The sequence below is a fragment of the Mustela lutreola genome, chromosome 5 (genome assembly GCF_030435805.1).
Source record: "Mustela lutreola isolate mMusLut2 chromosome 5, mMusLut2.pri, whole genome shotgun sequence".
NCBI lineage: Eukaryota > Metazoa > Chordata > Mammalia > Carnivora > Mustelidae > Mustela > Mustela lutreola.
In genome coordinates, this window is record NC_081294.1 from 114,161,896 (window position 1) to 114,178,296 (window position 16,401).

A 16,401-nucleotide genomic window follows, 5' to 3' on the forward strand; every position below is an offset into this window, starting at 1 on the left:
GAGACTAATTTGTGGCAGGTATATATGTTCTTATGGTGTCCTCTTAATTTCATTTCTAAGTTTTGTTTTTATTTCACACTTCTTAAGTTACACTATTTTATTACATTTCTTTTCTGCTTTCAGTCCTCTGTGGTATAAGTTTCTGTATAAATAAATAAAAACCAACCACACTAAGAAATAACTAAATGGCACAAATGCTATCAGAGGACACAGGGGAAGATTTTATGGAAAAGGTGATAATCTGGCTAAGAGGAAGATGAGAAATGGCATCTTAGGCAGGAGGAGAGTAGTAGCAAAAAAATGAAGACTTTCTTTCTCCAAGGATGTTTGACTTTTTGTTTGAGAAACAGAGCTGAAAATATAGCTGTTTGAGAAATATAGTTGAAATATAGCCACATGAGAGGTGGGTGGGAGTCTAAATGGAAAAATAGCAGATTATGGGAGATTTCAAAATCAGGCTGATGGGGTTGAAGACCAAAAAGAAGGTGGATTTTTTTTTTTTTTAAAGATTTTATGTATTTATTTGACAGAGAGAAATCACAAGTAGATGGAGAGCCAGGCAGAGAGAGAGAGGGAAGCAGGCTTCCTGCTGAGTAGAGAGCCCGATGTGGGACTCGATCCCAGGACCCTGAGATCATGACCTGAGCCAAAGGCAGTGGCTTAACCCACTGAGCCACCCAGGTGCCCCAAGAAGGTGGATCTTAAGCAACGAGGAAACATAACAAATGGAAACCTGGAAAAGTCTACATCTTGGTGATAAAATACCCTTTGTGCCAAGAGTGGCTCCTTCCCAATTTGTTAACATTGCATGCATATGAGGACATACATACCTGTGTTACCTGCACTTGGAGGTCGATGTGTTACACCAGGAGACATACTGTTTCTCTGCAGAGAAGGGTGGGCCAGTGGCAAAAGGTTGGGGTTTCCCAGTGAGCTGACGGGGTTGCTGTATACCAAACTATTGTGGCTGGACACTGGGATGGAGACTGGCATCTCAAAGTTGGGAGGTGGAACAGCCTGTAGGAGCAGAGAAAAACATGGGTAAAAGGAAAGAAAAGAAACAGAAGTCCTCATGTACAGACAGCCTTTAGTTTTCCAAGAAAAATTTCAAATTCCAAGCTGCTTGGTGTCTATAAGACCATTAAGGAGAGCTCTCAAAATGTTCAGATCATAAATTGATTTCTTTAATGTGCTTAGAACTCTTCCTTCGCAACTATTAGAAAACGTTTCACTTTTGTTTAAAACAAAGCCCCATTTCATTAGACTCCATTGTCTTCGAATTCCATTCTATTAAGTAATAATTGTTCATTTGTGATGTCTGAATCTGGTGCCAGAAATGACTGCAAGATCAAAGGTACATGATTGTGATGACTTCACAGAGAAAGAGGAGGATTAAAATGCAAACCAGAGTCTTCAGCTTAATTGCTTATTGAAGCATATTTATGCAGAAGTTTAATGATATAAAATCATCTCCAAGCATGTGAATAGCACCTGTACTTTAATTATTATTTTTAAAAGTCTGTCTTTTGAGAGTAATGCTAAAGATAATAGGCATTTCAAGAAACAGAATTCAACAGAGCATGTATCATTCAATAGTTCATATTTTAAAATGATAGTTCAGAATATAGGTTACACTTTACATTTTGGGGGGTACATGGACACTGACAAACAACAAGATTTCTATCTCAAAGGAGAAAGCTGGCAAATATTTAGTGAAATGAAGTCGTGCGGGTACCTCATTAGAGTAATTAGGTCCCAATTATTGATATTTTGGTATTATTTTAGCAATTTAAGCAAAATTATGCTTATTTCTCTGCTTGTACTAACCAATCATACTTACAACTCCCCCCTTTTAAAAAAATGTTTTAACATTATAAATGAAAATACTGCTTGCACATATTGCCAGAGGACTTACGGTGTCAGAGCATATAGCATTCTTACTATAAAATGGATACATATGTGTGTGTGTGTGTGTGTGTGTATCTAATAGATCTGTTAGAGACAGGGTTTACATAAAACATTCCCTCAGGATTTCAGATAAGCCAATGTGTAAGTTTAAATGCCTATGTGCATGTGACTCAAAGGTTTTCATTTTTATTTTTATCTTTTTTTTTTTTTTCCTTCAGTGATCTTAACATCAACTTTCCTTTCCTCGTTGATTGGCGAGCCTGTATCCTATGTCATGCTCTGCAAAAGCTTTTTATCCTGTTGGTGATTTCAATATTACTCTCTATTCAGGCTTATGTTTTCTTACTCTTTATTTTTCCTATTTTCTTTTCTTCCATGATCTGGACATATTGATACGTACAGAAGCAAATATTTCATAACTCTTTTACAAATGTCTTTGATTCCTCACTGTTTTACAGCAAGATAAAAATGCTAAAGTGCTTTATTAAAACAGTCAGTCTTTATTAAGACTTTATCTATTTTAAGCAGAGTAACAAACAATAACTTTGGATCAACATCATGATACAATGAAACATAAATGTTGGATAAGACGTCAAAGAATGAATTTCCAGAGGCTCAAATTTTCAGAGTCTTTTAAACAACAAAAAGTATTAGTTTATGTTGTAAAATAAATGTCTATAGACTGAATGAAATATTGCATTGTAGTAAAAGGCCAAATAAGAATTACTTAGAATACCTAAGAAAACAAAGGTAAACAACTGTGGGAGGTTCTATTTGCCCCTCCAGATCCGCTCTCCAACCTCTTCATTGCTCTGGGCCTGGCAGGCTGAGTCTCCAGGCTGTATCCACCTGGCTCCCCCCGCCCTCTGGCTTCAGCTGGGCCAGGGGAGGCACTGGCAGAAGTACAGAGAGTAGGAGAGAAGTCAGGGTATTTGGCTACTATAGCATCCTCCCTGGGAGCCACAGGTTGGCAGAGGCTGTATTCTGCTCATGAAGGTCACGCCTCATTTGGTGTCATGTCTTCTATATTCTCAGATCTTGCTGTGCCACTGGTATCTTTTGTGTCCTCTTGCTCCTTTAGGCCTGGTTAAAAGCTGGTAACAGCTTCCAGGTTGCAAGCTGTAATATACTTCACCATTCCTTTGGGTTTCACTGAACTCTACCTTCAATGACCATGTTTCTCCCCAAAGCCATTATAGTGACTCTTTAGATCTAGAATAGTGGTACTCTACAAGGGTGAACTCCCTCCCTAGGGAACACTTTGGAAATCTGTGGTACAGTTTTGGGGTGTCACAATAATTGGGGGTGTGGCTGGTATTTTCTGGGTAGGTAGGCAGGTGTTCTATATGCCGTCATATGTGGGACAGTTCAACACAACAAAGAATCATCTCTTGTCCTATTCAATTTTGAAAAGCCACCACTGGACAATTCATCTGTGTGAAAAAACCCATTGATAATGATGTGAATCAGAACTAACTCTGTTCTACAAACACAAGGTATTTTCATACATTGAAACATGGATTTTACTATATACTGAAATTTCCAGAAGTGCAATTACCATGTGCATTGAGGGAATATTCTACTTTCCTATGTAAGGAACTTCATTAAAAATTGTTCACCATCTTGGAAAATCGTATCACCAATGGCAATTCTGCTTTTGCAATTTGGGTTGTAAATATGGCATACTGTTTTCTTTCAACTCATTCCATTAAAAAGTGTTCCTCCAACCATTCACTGAAAATCCTCTTGTCATGGTCCCTATTAACCTTCAGGGTGAGAAATCCAATGGGAACTCCTCAATCCTTAACTTGGACACAGCTGTCACTCCTTCTTGATAAACTTTCTTCCTTTCAAAACTCTGGACTCTCCCTCCTACCTCGATGGCTGCTCCTTTTCAGCTTTTGTTGCAGGTTCTCATTTCTCCCTGATCTTTGAATTTAAGAGTGGCATGGCTCTTTATCTGTGGCTCTGATCTCTCTCCTATTCAGCCTTGCATATCCAACAGCAATCTCAATATTTCTACTTGAATGTCTAATAGACATCTCCAAATCAACTCCAATCTAGCTCAATTCATAGCTTTCTTCATCTCCAACTGATGACAATGCTTTCAATGGCATAGAATAAAATCCTTGGGAGTTCCCCCTGAAGAATCTTCACTGTTTCCCACACCCAGTCTACCCAGAAATCCTATTGGCTTAACTTCCATATATATCCACTCTCCAAACACCTCTCATTCGAATGGCCACCACTCTGATTCCAGCACCATCACCTCTTGCCTTGATAACTGCAGTCACCTCCTACAAGTTGCCTACTTCTATCCTTGCCCTCCTTCTTTTTATTTTCAATCTAGCAATCAAACTGATCCTTTAAAAGCACAGATCAGATGATGACACCCTCTATTCCAAACCCTGTGAGAAGCTCCGACCTTACTCAGAGAAAAGCCCAACTTCTTCCAATGTTCCATAAGGCCTCATAAATCCCAGCTTTCACGAGGCTTCATGATCTGATTTCCTACTGTCCTCTTCCTCACTCGCTCATTCTTGCCTCATTTCCATGGCCAACTCCAGCACTTCCTTCAATTTTCTGCTCAAAATCTGGCCTTCTCAAGGAAGCCCACCCTGTCTACCTTATTTAATTGTGCAGTTTATCCTATCCCCATCCTTCTCCTGATCTCTTGCTCTTGCTTTTCTTTCCTTTGTAACATCACTTATGATGTTGGCCAAATAATGTTCCCTTTCATCAAGCTGCTAGAGCTCTTTTGTTGTCAGGAAACGCAGCACTTCATCTAATTTTTATCATATGAATTGAATATTTTTCATCAAAGAAGTTTTAGGAAGACACTGTACTAATATGAAAATACAAGCTTACAATTTACTGTATATTATTTACTGAGCAGGCGCCACACTATTTAATTCACATACATTATGTGAGCCAACCCTTTCAACATCCCTTCACTATGGATATAATCCTTTCCTTTTTAAATCTGTGAGATTAAGTGCCCCAAGGTCATCCAACTAGTAAGTGACTGAGCCTGTTGCTTTTTCCATTAAATCACTGTGTAACACAGTATAAGTTTTTGGACAGAAATAAAATACTGCAGTCAGAAATCATACTGTGATATGAGTATGGGCTTCACGTTAGCAGCTTATTATTGTGAATCATGAAAATAATGAACTAAAAGGGTTCTCATGACATGTAGCTGAGGAACCATGTTAGAGGGAGCTCTGTGCTCCTAACTGCCAGGGTGTGACTGAGGTCTCGGGGAAAAAATAAGCCTTCAAGACCTCTTTCTTCCGTATTTACTCAGGTTTGGTATTTTAAAGCTATCTTTTAGCTACAAGTGTTTTTTATCTGTACTCATTATTACTACTTATAAATGTTTAACTATGACTGAATACTTAAGGATCTAATATAAAACTATTTCTCCCCTGAATATTCTATGGAGTGTTGATTGTGTCTCGGTAGACAGCAAAGCCCAATTCCTCTGACTGCATGTACATCCAAAGTAAGAAAAATTATCAAATTACTTCATAAAATCTGGACCACCCTAATAACTGGTTCAGTGAAAATCTCTCTACTCCTCTCTTCCTCTGACCATCATCCCAAAGAATTATTCAGTTTCCAGCATTCTGGGCTGTAAACAATTTGGTAAGTATGAAATTCTCTTGTGATTGGTTAAATAGCAATTAGATATAACTCTGATACCAAAGCATATTTAAAAAATCACATTTAGGTGCGCCTGGGTGGCTCAGTGGGTTAAAGCCTCTGCCTTCCGCTCAGGTCGTGATCCCAGGGTCCTGGGATCAAGCCCCACATCAGGCTCTCTGCTTGGCAGGGAGCCTGCTTCCTCCTCTCTCTCTGCCTGTCTCCCTGCCTACTTGTGATCTGTCTGTCAAATAAATAAATAAAATCTTAAAAAAATTTTAAAAATCACATTTATAAAAAATGCTAATATCTTTTGCATTCTATCTTTTGTTTTGTTTCTTTATCTGTATTAGGAACTGGCTAAATAATTTTAAAGTCGAATTATAAGTTTAAAAATGACCAACTGAGGAGGTAGCTCAGAGACTCAGAAAGAACAGGCTTTATATCAGAAATCTCAGTTGCAATCCTGTTGTGCAATAAATTGCCATTTAAACAGGCAAGTCATTTAATGTCCCTTGACCTGATCTGAGATATGAGCTGTTTGCAAACATAAAGAGATTAACCAGCTCTAAACATTTTAGGGAATGCAAAGGCTACAAAAGTGCATAAATGTTTAGAGGAATTTAGCATTGTTTGTTCTCTTCTTGATTTTTTAAAATTAGGGAACTTAAAAGCATCTTTTTAAAATACTTTTGTCTAAAAATTGGAAGCCAGAGAGTAGTTAAGAGCTCCCGACTTGCATATATCTCAGGGCCGGGCTCCAAATTTTAGAACATTCAAGACAGGTAGGAAGAGGGAATTTGGGGTGACTGAATAAAATGCTGTAGGCAGGACTACTATGTAATTTTCAGGGCCCAGGCTAAAATGAAAATGTGTGGCCCCTGTTAAAAAATTGTGAAGAGGGGCGCCTGGGTGGCTCAGTCGTTAAGTGCCTACCTTCGGCTCAGGTCATGATCCCAGGGTCCTGGGATCGAGCCCCCTCATCGGGCTCCCTGCCTCTCGGAAGACCTGCTTCTCCCTCTCTCACTACCCCTGCTTGTGTTCCTGCTCTTACTACCTTGCTCTCTGTCAAATAAATAAAGAAAACCTTAAAAAAAATTATGAAGAATTTCAAGATGGCGATGGCCAAGCCTACAAGAGCAGGGCCCTGTGTAACTGCACAGGTCACATGCCCGCAATGCCAGCCCTTCTTTCCGATACACAGGCAAAAGAGCTAAAAAGCTTTTAGTGTCTACCCTTGAACGAACTGATCATGGTTACTGAAGTGAGTCATCGTGGTCAGGAAAGTATCTGAACTCTTACCCAAAACCCACTATTTTCCTAAACTTACCACAAGGAAAAGTCCAATAAAAAGTTAAATAAAATATTTTTAATAAAATATTTTTAAGTTAATAGGCCCTCTTTCATTTAATGTGAATGACTGAACTGAATCCCCTTTTTGGGCCACTAATGATACTCCCTTTCAATCAACCATCACCAGGCTGCTAAGAACCGTCTGACAACCCTGGCCTGTACTCGCTCTTTCCTTTCCCATCCCCAATTTCTCACAAGGTCTACACCTTCATCATTCTTGGTCTTCTCTCCAGCACCTACTCCCTCACCTTAATACCTATAGAAGCTAAGTTCAATCGGAAACACAGAAATCACTAGGTGGTCACATAAGTAGCTTCTACCGCCTTAACTAGGTCATGGGTCTACCTACAACTCTGTCCTGCTCTGGCCCCCACCTCCTTCCCTTCTTTGAGTAGCTCACCATTGTGGCCCCATTTCACCAGTGCCTTTGATCTTTTCTTTCCTGCAAGCATTCCTCCTCAGTAGATAAATAATCTCCAGAGCTTTTCCTTTTAACTCTTTCCTTAATTCTATGTACAGCAGTATTTCTCTCTCCTCACAGGCTGTTATTTGAAGAAAACACATTTCCACTTCCTCCCTTCCCGTTCACTTTCAACCGGTCTTGCAACCACGCCTCCTTCCCTCAGCCCATTTCCTAATTCCTGGTTCCTCAAATGGAACTGTTTTTTTTCTTGCTGTGAGGCCCAGCATGAACCGTGGCAAACCCCACATGAGGAAATACTGGTCAACAAGATTCCAAATCATCCGTGAATTATTTCATGTAATTGAGGAATATGGGCATAAATTAAATTGTAACAGGTGATTGCAATATTAAATTTTCTATTTTAAAAGGGAAACTCTTCAAACTGGGTCTCTGAATTAGAAAAACAGTCTTGTAATGTTTTTAAAGAGGTGGAGACACTCTCTACATACAAAGGGCAGAGTGTCCTTGCCCTGCTGCAAATGTTTTAGCAGCTGTGGAAACTTTCAACAAAATTTACTTCCAGCAACTGAAAGCGATGTGCGAAAACTGGGCTTTTCATCGTGGAGCCTGAAGCACTTACTACAGAGACGAAGACTCAGAGGCACAGCTAGGAGCTGTGTAGTCCTTCTCACAGCCCGCCCTGTAAACTCTCATGTGGTTTTTCATCCACCGCCACACACCACTGCACCTCTTAAGGAATCATGTATCCTGATTTTGAACTCTTTGTAGGACAGGATGAAATACTGTAAGGGAGTCCAGGTTATGCATCACACCTCCTTCTCCTAAAGCATGGGGAAAAGATCCAGTGTGCAAATACAGGCATTCTTCCAGAGCCTCCGAGGGTTAAAGCTTCACACGCATTTAGGATCACGGCCATGGAGCGTGATCTGCAGTATTGCATGTACTGCCCTTCCTTAACTGGACAGGGGATTCCTTCCGTTTGAGACACCTGCAGTCTCATCTTCACAAACATTTATGCCTAGCAGCTCTAAACCAGTGTATCCTATAGTAAGTGAAATTCAGCCCGTAAGAATTAAAAATTGGCCCAAAGGAGAGGTTTCTTTGGGCAAGGGTTTCCTTCTTCTGGGCAGGATAAAATCTCAATGGGCATTTTATCGTTTAAGAATTCCGTATGCATAGTGATGTATGCATCGCTGTGTCTGATAGGAAATGTTTTATTTTTGATCAAGTGCCCACTGTGGATGTGTTGTAGGTAGTACTTGGTTTTATGAAACCTTTAAGAACTCGAACCACTTAGCTAAGTGGCTCATACACGAATACTGGGTATTAGTAATTCTGATTCCACAAAAGCTCTATTGCTGACATTATTTCATTTAACAAAAGAAGCAGACATATTTATGAGGATAGAAAGTCTAATATTCATACATTTTATTAATGAATTTTATTTTTTTTTATATAAATGAGTTTTAAAGTGTTCGATTTAATTCAACACAAGTTGGTTGTGCACTTCCTACATGTAGGGCATTAATTTATCCTGTGAGTGCAAATGTGGACGTGGCCTAGAGCTCTCGTCCCCAAATATCTGCGCTTGTAATTGCTGAGGCATATTTTCACTTGAGTTGAGGGTGTTTTGCTAACTTATGAAAAATGTTCTTTTTTGAGAAAGGAATTAATTACCTCCTGAAGAGCTGGTACACAATGAGGGTTTCAGACTCTAACATTATTCAGAAAGCACGTGAACCTCTGAGTTGCATCACTCGATGTCACAAAATTAACATCACTTGACTGATGACAGAGTATAAAAAAAGGTATGTACTTTTCCCCTCTCTATGTGGGCAAACAAAATAATACATGCGGAGTTATTTCTCTTAAATATCTGGCAAGGCATATGATTGATTGTTAGACATCCTTTGACTTGGTTAAGACAAAAACTTAGCCAAATGTTAAAGCATGGGAAACGTTGGTGTAGGCAAAGCGAATCTTCTGATAAAGCTTTCAAATCACCCCAGCACACAGATACGTTGAAATCTTACCATTAGGTTTTCATGCAGTCTGTTTCCCTGCAGCGAGCATTAGCTTTAACCCTTCAGTGCTGCTGTTGGATGTCATGTGTAGGGAGAGGGGCAGAAGCTTTATTCAGAAACAAGCTTCCCTTTGGATGATGATCGTGGGAGAACTGCGGTTCTACTCATGTACCTGGGCTCAGGACGGATATGTGTATATACTACAGTAAATCTTCCGGCTCGTTCAGGAGAGTCCAGCCTTTTACCAGTGCAGGTGCTTTGTGAACCGTGTGTTTAAAGACACCCTGTAAATTCAGGGTGTGTCTCTTCTGCCTGTATACCTTCTGCCTCCGGATGAACTTCTTGTGGGCAACTCTTAGATTACCTAAGTTCAGCACCCCTTAGGGTTTGCTTTCTAAACGCACTACCAGTGGGATGAGATGGCTATTTTATCGGTTTGACTTTCTAGGGCTTCGTAGAGAAAGTCATCACTGAAAGGGTTAAGGGATGTTACTGCAGCAGGTTATCAGCGGACCAGCCATCTACCTTCGGTACTTACAGGAATTTTATGACTCTTGATCATATTATCAAATTCTTCATTAATTTTTTTGTATTTTTCTTCAGTGCGTGGGGTGAGTGCATAAGAGGAGTCGGGATCGGGGCTTTCACAGCCTTTGTTTTCTTTCTTGTTCAAGGCCTGCCAGGTTCAGAGAAATATCAAGAGTAAAAAAAATGAAGGGTGTTCCGAGTACTTACACACAATCTTTGCCTGCTGATCATTAGATCAATATCTTCGTTAATTTTCCTGTACTTGTCCTCAGACTCAGGGCTGTGACCTACTGAATCGTCTGCATCGGGATCTGGGCTGTCACAGCCATTAAGGCCCTTCTTTCTCAACGTCTGAAATACATAATTTGGAAAGTTCAAACCTAGACAGAGGCTGTAAGAGACATTCAGGGGTGTTAGAGAAGTTCAAGCTGTCCAGTATTTCAGGTTGTAATTACATACGCTTTTTTTTAACATTAGGGTAAAGGAACCACAGAGGAAACCCCCCCGGGAGTGATTTCAATATCATACCCATTACTAGTTACAGAAAAATAAAAGGGCAATATTCCCTTTACAACGAAATTCAATCAATGAACAAAGACGGAACAAGGGCTGAAATTTCATGGTACGAAAGTCATATGTGCTTCAAATATCTAACGACAGACACTTATAGAGGAATACAAGTAAGGTGGCAAATTGCAACACCATCTTCCCACAGGAAAGTTAGAAGTCAGGGCGTTACACAATGATTTCGGAATTCGCGACTGTGACAAAAGCAGAAATGGAAACGGATCTCTAGTTTGAGTTTAACATAATGGTTGGTGCTCCTGGTGTCCTGGCACCCCTTTGGATGTGTGCGTGACAGCAAAAGGCCGTAAGAGAACCCAGGTGATATTCTTGCAAAGCACCCATTAAGAACGTCCAGACACTGTGATCATAATGAGAATCGCTTTTGTCCAGTCTGGTTAGAAGTCTGTACTTGGGAAAATCTGTATCGAGATTGATAATACCAAGAAGCTATCTGCCTAAACACAGGCTAAAGGAAAAGTCAAAATGGCTGAGCTTAACTTTCTGTAAGCTGAGCAAGGAAGCCAGAGAAACTGAAAATAGGCAACCACGTCAATAACTACCAAAGTAGCAAAAGTTCCTTCTGGTTCCAGCTGAGTAGGATCACCCTGAGACTGTCTGCTGACACATGAAAGTGAAAAGTCAGTGCCTTTTCCTGAACCTCCTGTCTCCTGAACATAGGACTGGTCTAGTCTCAGCTGTCACAGAAGTATAAACACGAGTGTAACAATGTAACAGAAAAAGTATGAGTCAGGAGTACTGAGTTTTACTTTCCCTCTTTTTTTTCTTTTTCTCCCCTTTAAGGGATGGTTGTCAAATTAATCGTACACCATCTGATTTACAGAGCTAATGTTATCTTTCAGAGATCATAAAACTTCTGATTAATCACACAGCTTGCCATGTCAATTATTAAGAGACTAGCAACATTTCTGATTTTTCTTGGTACTACCACCATCGTTTCTAAAGGGCTGGGTACCTATGTGTCTCTCATTAATGGAAAGCTCAGCAGAGCTCATCTTTATTAAAGACAGAATTCACGTACAAATAAAGCAAAAGCTGAGATAACACTCCATCTTTAATTCATGCAATTGGGGAAAATAAATAAAACAACATGAGTTAGAAAGGGGGTGTCAGTCTTAACAATTTAAACTCCTTGGCTCTTATCAATGTGTAACAAATGTAACATTTAAAATTAGTTTCTGAGGCATGGAAGATTTTCACTTAAAATCAAACTAAGAGAGCTACCACTTCTAATACATCTATGATACACGGCAGCTCTGTAAATATTTATTAATGTTATAGTGGTATAATATAACAAATAAACATATGGTTACAGCTTATTATGTGGTATAATGTTTGAATATTAAAAATGAATATTTTGACACAAGAGGATAATATATACATTCACAATCTTGGGGAATTTATAATTGGTGGGGCCACCTGTCCCCCTACCATGGATCTATGCCATCATTTTTACCCAGAATAAGTAACTGGGGGGGGGGGTTCTTAAAATAATACTACAAAGAATGTTTCAATACTTTACAATAATAATTTTATTCACTAACTTAATTTTCTGTTTTAGGCTGTTTTGTTAACATTATCTCAACCGTGAGATTATTCTTCCGGGTGATAACTATTTGCTGTATTATGATGTGTTTCTGCTTTGATCTCCACATATCCTTGAGAATAATTCCTGAGTGTCTTGCATCATAATCCACATATTTTTCATAAAAATTCACTTATGTAGAGAAAGATGTCAGATCAAGAAAATATTATCAATGATTTTCAAAATTTACCTGCCTATATTTCTACAAGGCATGATAGGAATATTCTTACATAAACCCTTAATTTAAAGTCTTATCTTATATAACGTTAATTTATAGTCTAATCTAGACAGTAGATTTTTCAATGTGTACCCAGATCTTTTAGCCAATTAATCATATTGTAAAAATTATAGTTGTTTTGATGTGCAGATTTTTGACAACAGAACGCAAGGGCTAGGAGAGGCCTATCAACTGTCATTACAATCCATCTGGCACGTACATGTGTGCTAAATATTCTTATGAAGCTTTCGAGGGTAGATACTGTGTTTGGTTTATAAAAATTCAAACATCAATTACAGTTTATTGAAAGATCTCCACAAATGTTAACTCATTATCTCTCACAAGTCTTCCATGAACATTTTAGGGAAACTTTATGCCAAGTCTCAAACCAGCGTGGGCAAGCAAGAAGGTCCACACGTCTGGCCTCTTGCCGGGGGCAATATGGACCACCTTCCCCTGCCCAGGCTTTCCCACACTTGTACAGGGAGGGATGAGGAATAGATGACTCTCACTCACATACAACTACAGCAGCAGGGTGAATGCTGAAATAAATTAAGGTAGAAAAATTTAAGAGTTGGGCTGAGAAAGCTTTAAGTATGAAAATATGGCTAAAATGTTGATATTTCTAGCGGTCAGATTTTAGAGTGGGAATGCTTATTAGTCAATAAAGCAATTACCAGTTTTTGGATTAAAAAATCATTAAACCGAGAGCTCATTTTGTACCTAAAGAATTATATAAACGGTTAAGCAAACAAAGCAAATGGCATGAAGTCACAAAGGAAACAGCAGTGAGGGGGGCGGGAAACAGTGGCTCATTTTCTCCTTATAAATTCTTCTTGTATCTGACTACATTATCTTTCAATGAAATCACCAGTATTTAAGTAATGAAATATCTCTCACACTGAAATGTATAGTTTTATTTCAAGTTGAACTGTATTACTTTAAAAAGGGGGGCATTTTGAGATATATGAATACAAAACCCAAGGGCAAATTAATAGTGAGTTGCAAATTCCTATAATCACATAACTAGAACATTGAAAAAATTGTTCAAAAATATTATCCTCAGCTGAAAGCTTGTAGAACACATTTTTGCCAAGAACAGATGATTATGGTAGAAATATAAGGCCCTGAAGATGGATGTGATGGCATAAACTTGTATACTATCGTGTGCATGTGGAACTCTTATCTTTATTATATTAAAAATCTACAGTTCTTTAAGGATGACAAAGGAATTACTGTTAGATCAGCCAAGTCTGTCTTTATCATAACGATAAACAGTATAAATTAAAGGGACTGTTAAATAAGTATTATTGCTTCAGGCTTTTTTCTAGAAAAAAAATAAAAATCTCTGCCCCTGGCCTTTGCAAGCTTCTCTGATGTTTTACGAATGTTGCTGGTCAGGGAATGCAAGCACTTAAATCATTATTTTTTTGCAGGGGCTGGAAGTCCTGGCTGCATATATTGTAAGTGTCTCTCAGCTGACTGTGTTGTGAAAAGATTGATTCTATATGTCAAGAGGAGGCAAGAGATCTACTGAAACCAGCTTCTCCTACTCCATATCTGAAGAAACTCTTCTCTCAGAGAACTCTGTAAATCTTGAGTGAGTCTGTATACCGAATTCAACTTTCAATGTGAGAGTGACACTTTGGGGGTAGATCAATTGACGGCACAGGCTTCTGGGATGTTTTCACAAGGCAGCGATTGTCGTGCAGTGAGCTGAGTGCAGCCGTTTCTTAGAGAAGTAATTAGATTGACAGAAGGTGACATACTCCAAACAATAAATGGGAAAGGGAGTCCAGACAGGTAGTCCAAAAACCACGTGGACTCTCCCCTCCCAGACATGTGGACATATGGACCCTGCATTACTACATTTGTTCATCAGGAAAACTTGAAATACATATAAACTGACGATGATAGGTGACAGGTGCTTCAAAAATTCTAATGAAATAGATGTAGGGAACAGATTCTATTTCGTTACTGAAAGGAATATAAATGAAAAAGAATGCCACATGGAGCTCTCATTTCTCGTCCTAGGCATTATGTTATCATCTACAAAATCCCTTCTGTATACAATGGTTAAAACTGGTTTCCCTTTCTTAATTATTTCTTGTTAGTAAAAAAAGAAATAACTAAATTATTGGCCTTTTTTCAATTAAATGAAGCTACATATTTTATGTTACTGCTATTTACATAAAATTAAGCTTCTTTTAGAGAACCACCATCACAGATTAAAGCTTCCAACATTCAACCTCTTTCCAAGTCGGCAGTCTTAGTCCTCAAGAATATCTATTTTCAGGGTGCTCTGCATGGCTCAGACCTCTGCCTTTGGCTCAGGTCATGATCTCAGGGTCCTGGGTTCAAGCCCTGCATCAGACTCCCCACTCAGTGGGAAGCCTGCTTCTCCCTCTGCCTCTGCCTGCTGCTTCCCATGCTTGTGCGCTCATGTTCTCTCTCTGTCAAATAAATAAATAAAATCTTAAGAAAAAAAAAAGAACATTCTCATCATTTCTTTTTCTGTACCTACCCACGGTACAGCAGCAGCTTCAATTTTATTTTTTTGCAAAAAACCCATAAACACCCATTAGTTTTTCTTTAACTCCAAATAATCAATCAATCTTGCACAGCTACGTTACCCTTGCTTCAGAGGGCTGATGTGTCAGGAACACATGGAAGAATTATCTCTATTAGTTTCATGAATGTCATGTTCGCACAAAAGCCAAGGGAAAAAAAAGGTCTCAACTTAGAAAAGGTAGCTTCCTTCTCTTTAATACTAAATCATTTTTTGTGCTTGTCTTTCACAGCTTTATGAAAATAAACGTCTACTCCCAACAAGCTGAATAATCTTTAGAAAGCAGTAAATCCACACAGGAAAAGAAGATGCCATTGAAAGGGATACTGTCTGTAAGTGAAGTTTCTGAGAGTATTTCGTAAACATCCTCCCAAGGTTGTGTGCTTCTACCCAGCTACTGTTTTGGTCCCTCCAGGCTGGGAAGTGGCTGCCCTAGGGAATGACTTCTTTCACTTAAAATATAGTCAGCAAACAATTACCGAAAACCTATTATACACGGATACCGTTTGGTGCAGTCAGGTTTTAGAAAATCAGGCAATGCAAAATGAAATGAAAAACCCCTGAAATGGCCTATAATATTGTATGCAGTTTGTGTGTGTGTGTGTGTGTGTGTGTGTGTGTGTGTGTGTGTGATTTCTAGCACAGATTACTTAGGCTGGGGGAAGATCAGGTGCCAAGAAATTTCTCCATAGGTTTTAATTACCAAAACTATAAGGATCGTCTGCACTATCTTTCCTGTTCCATAGTTCTCCTTTGTTCTTAATACAGAAATGAAAAGACAATTAAAATACTGCAAATTTACTATAATCGGTAGGTAGATTTTTAATTAGACAAGCAAATCATATCTAGTACAGACTATAAAAAATTAAATTTTACCCCAAATTATTCATTTGTGGTGAAAATTTTAATAAAAATAGAAAATATAAACCTTAACACTGTATTCCTCCAGGTTATTAATGCTTATTCTAACCAGATATTAAGTCCTACTGAGGAAAGGCTGGGAAGAGCTGGAGATTTCATTGTTTCATTTTATTCCTTTTCTCAAAAGATAATCTTAATACTGAACTTGAAATTTTTTTCACTGAACAATTTTTCATCTTTAAATAATGGAAATAAAAGACATCAGTTAAAGATTTGAAGACTTTTTATGTATAGAACATAAAGAAACACCCACCCATGACTTTTAGTGGGAATTATTTCATATCAACATTCAGATGGCGATCGTTCCCAAAATTATAGGTATTCTAATCCTGGACTAGACCACCAAGGATCATCTGGTTCTTCCTCATGTCTTCCAGAGGGGAGGAATAACAGTGCATCCACAACTGGCCTTCCAGACCTTGTGTCTTTGCTCAAGCTGGGCTCCTGAATGAGCCCACCAATATCTCTTTCCTGGACTTGGGACAGTCCTCCTTCAAGGCAGAGCTAATACATCATCTCCTCTTTGTACATTTCTCCGATCACTAGGTGGAATTGATTTCTCCCTCTTCATGTACTCATTTATTGTATACATTTTTTTCTATTAGAGGGTTTATCACCCATTATTACTTATGTGTCTCCCTT

At 38.7% G+C, this 16,401-nt stretch overlaps 1 protein-coding gene across 18 annotated transcripts in view; it reads right to left on the reverse strand.

The window, feature by feature from the left end:
• MEF2C (myocyte enhancer factor 2C) overlaps positions 1-16,401 on the reverse strand; it is a 163,346-nt gene that overhangs the window by 33,610 nt on the left and 113,335 nt on the right. For 14 of the 18 annotated variants that reach the window (XM_059175439.1, XM_059175435.1, XM_059175442.1 and 11 more), the window contains 2 exons: positions 10,090-10,233; positions 831-1,017 (listed from right to left, as the gene is read on the reverse strand). In XM_059175439.1, the coding sequence (XP_059031422.1) occupies positions 831-1,017; positions 10,090-10,233 (331 nt within the window). Of the gene's footprint in view, positions 1-830; positions 1,018-9,892; positions 10,031-10,089; positions 10,234-16,401 lie in introns of all 18 variants that reach the window. The other 4 variants (XM_059175445.1, XM_059175448.1, XM_059175451.1 and 1 more) reach the window with 2 other exon arrangements.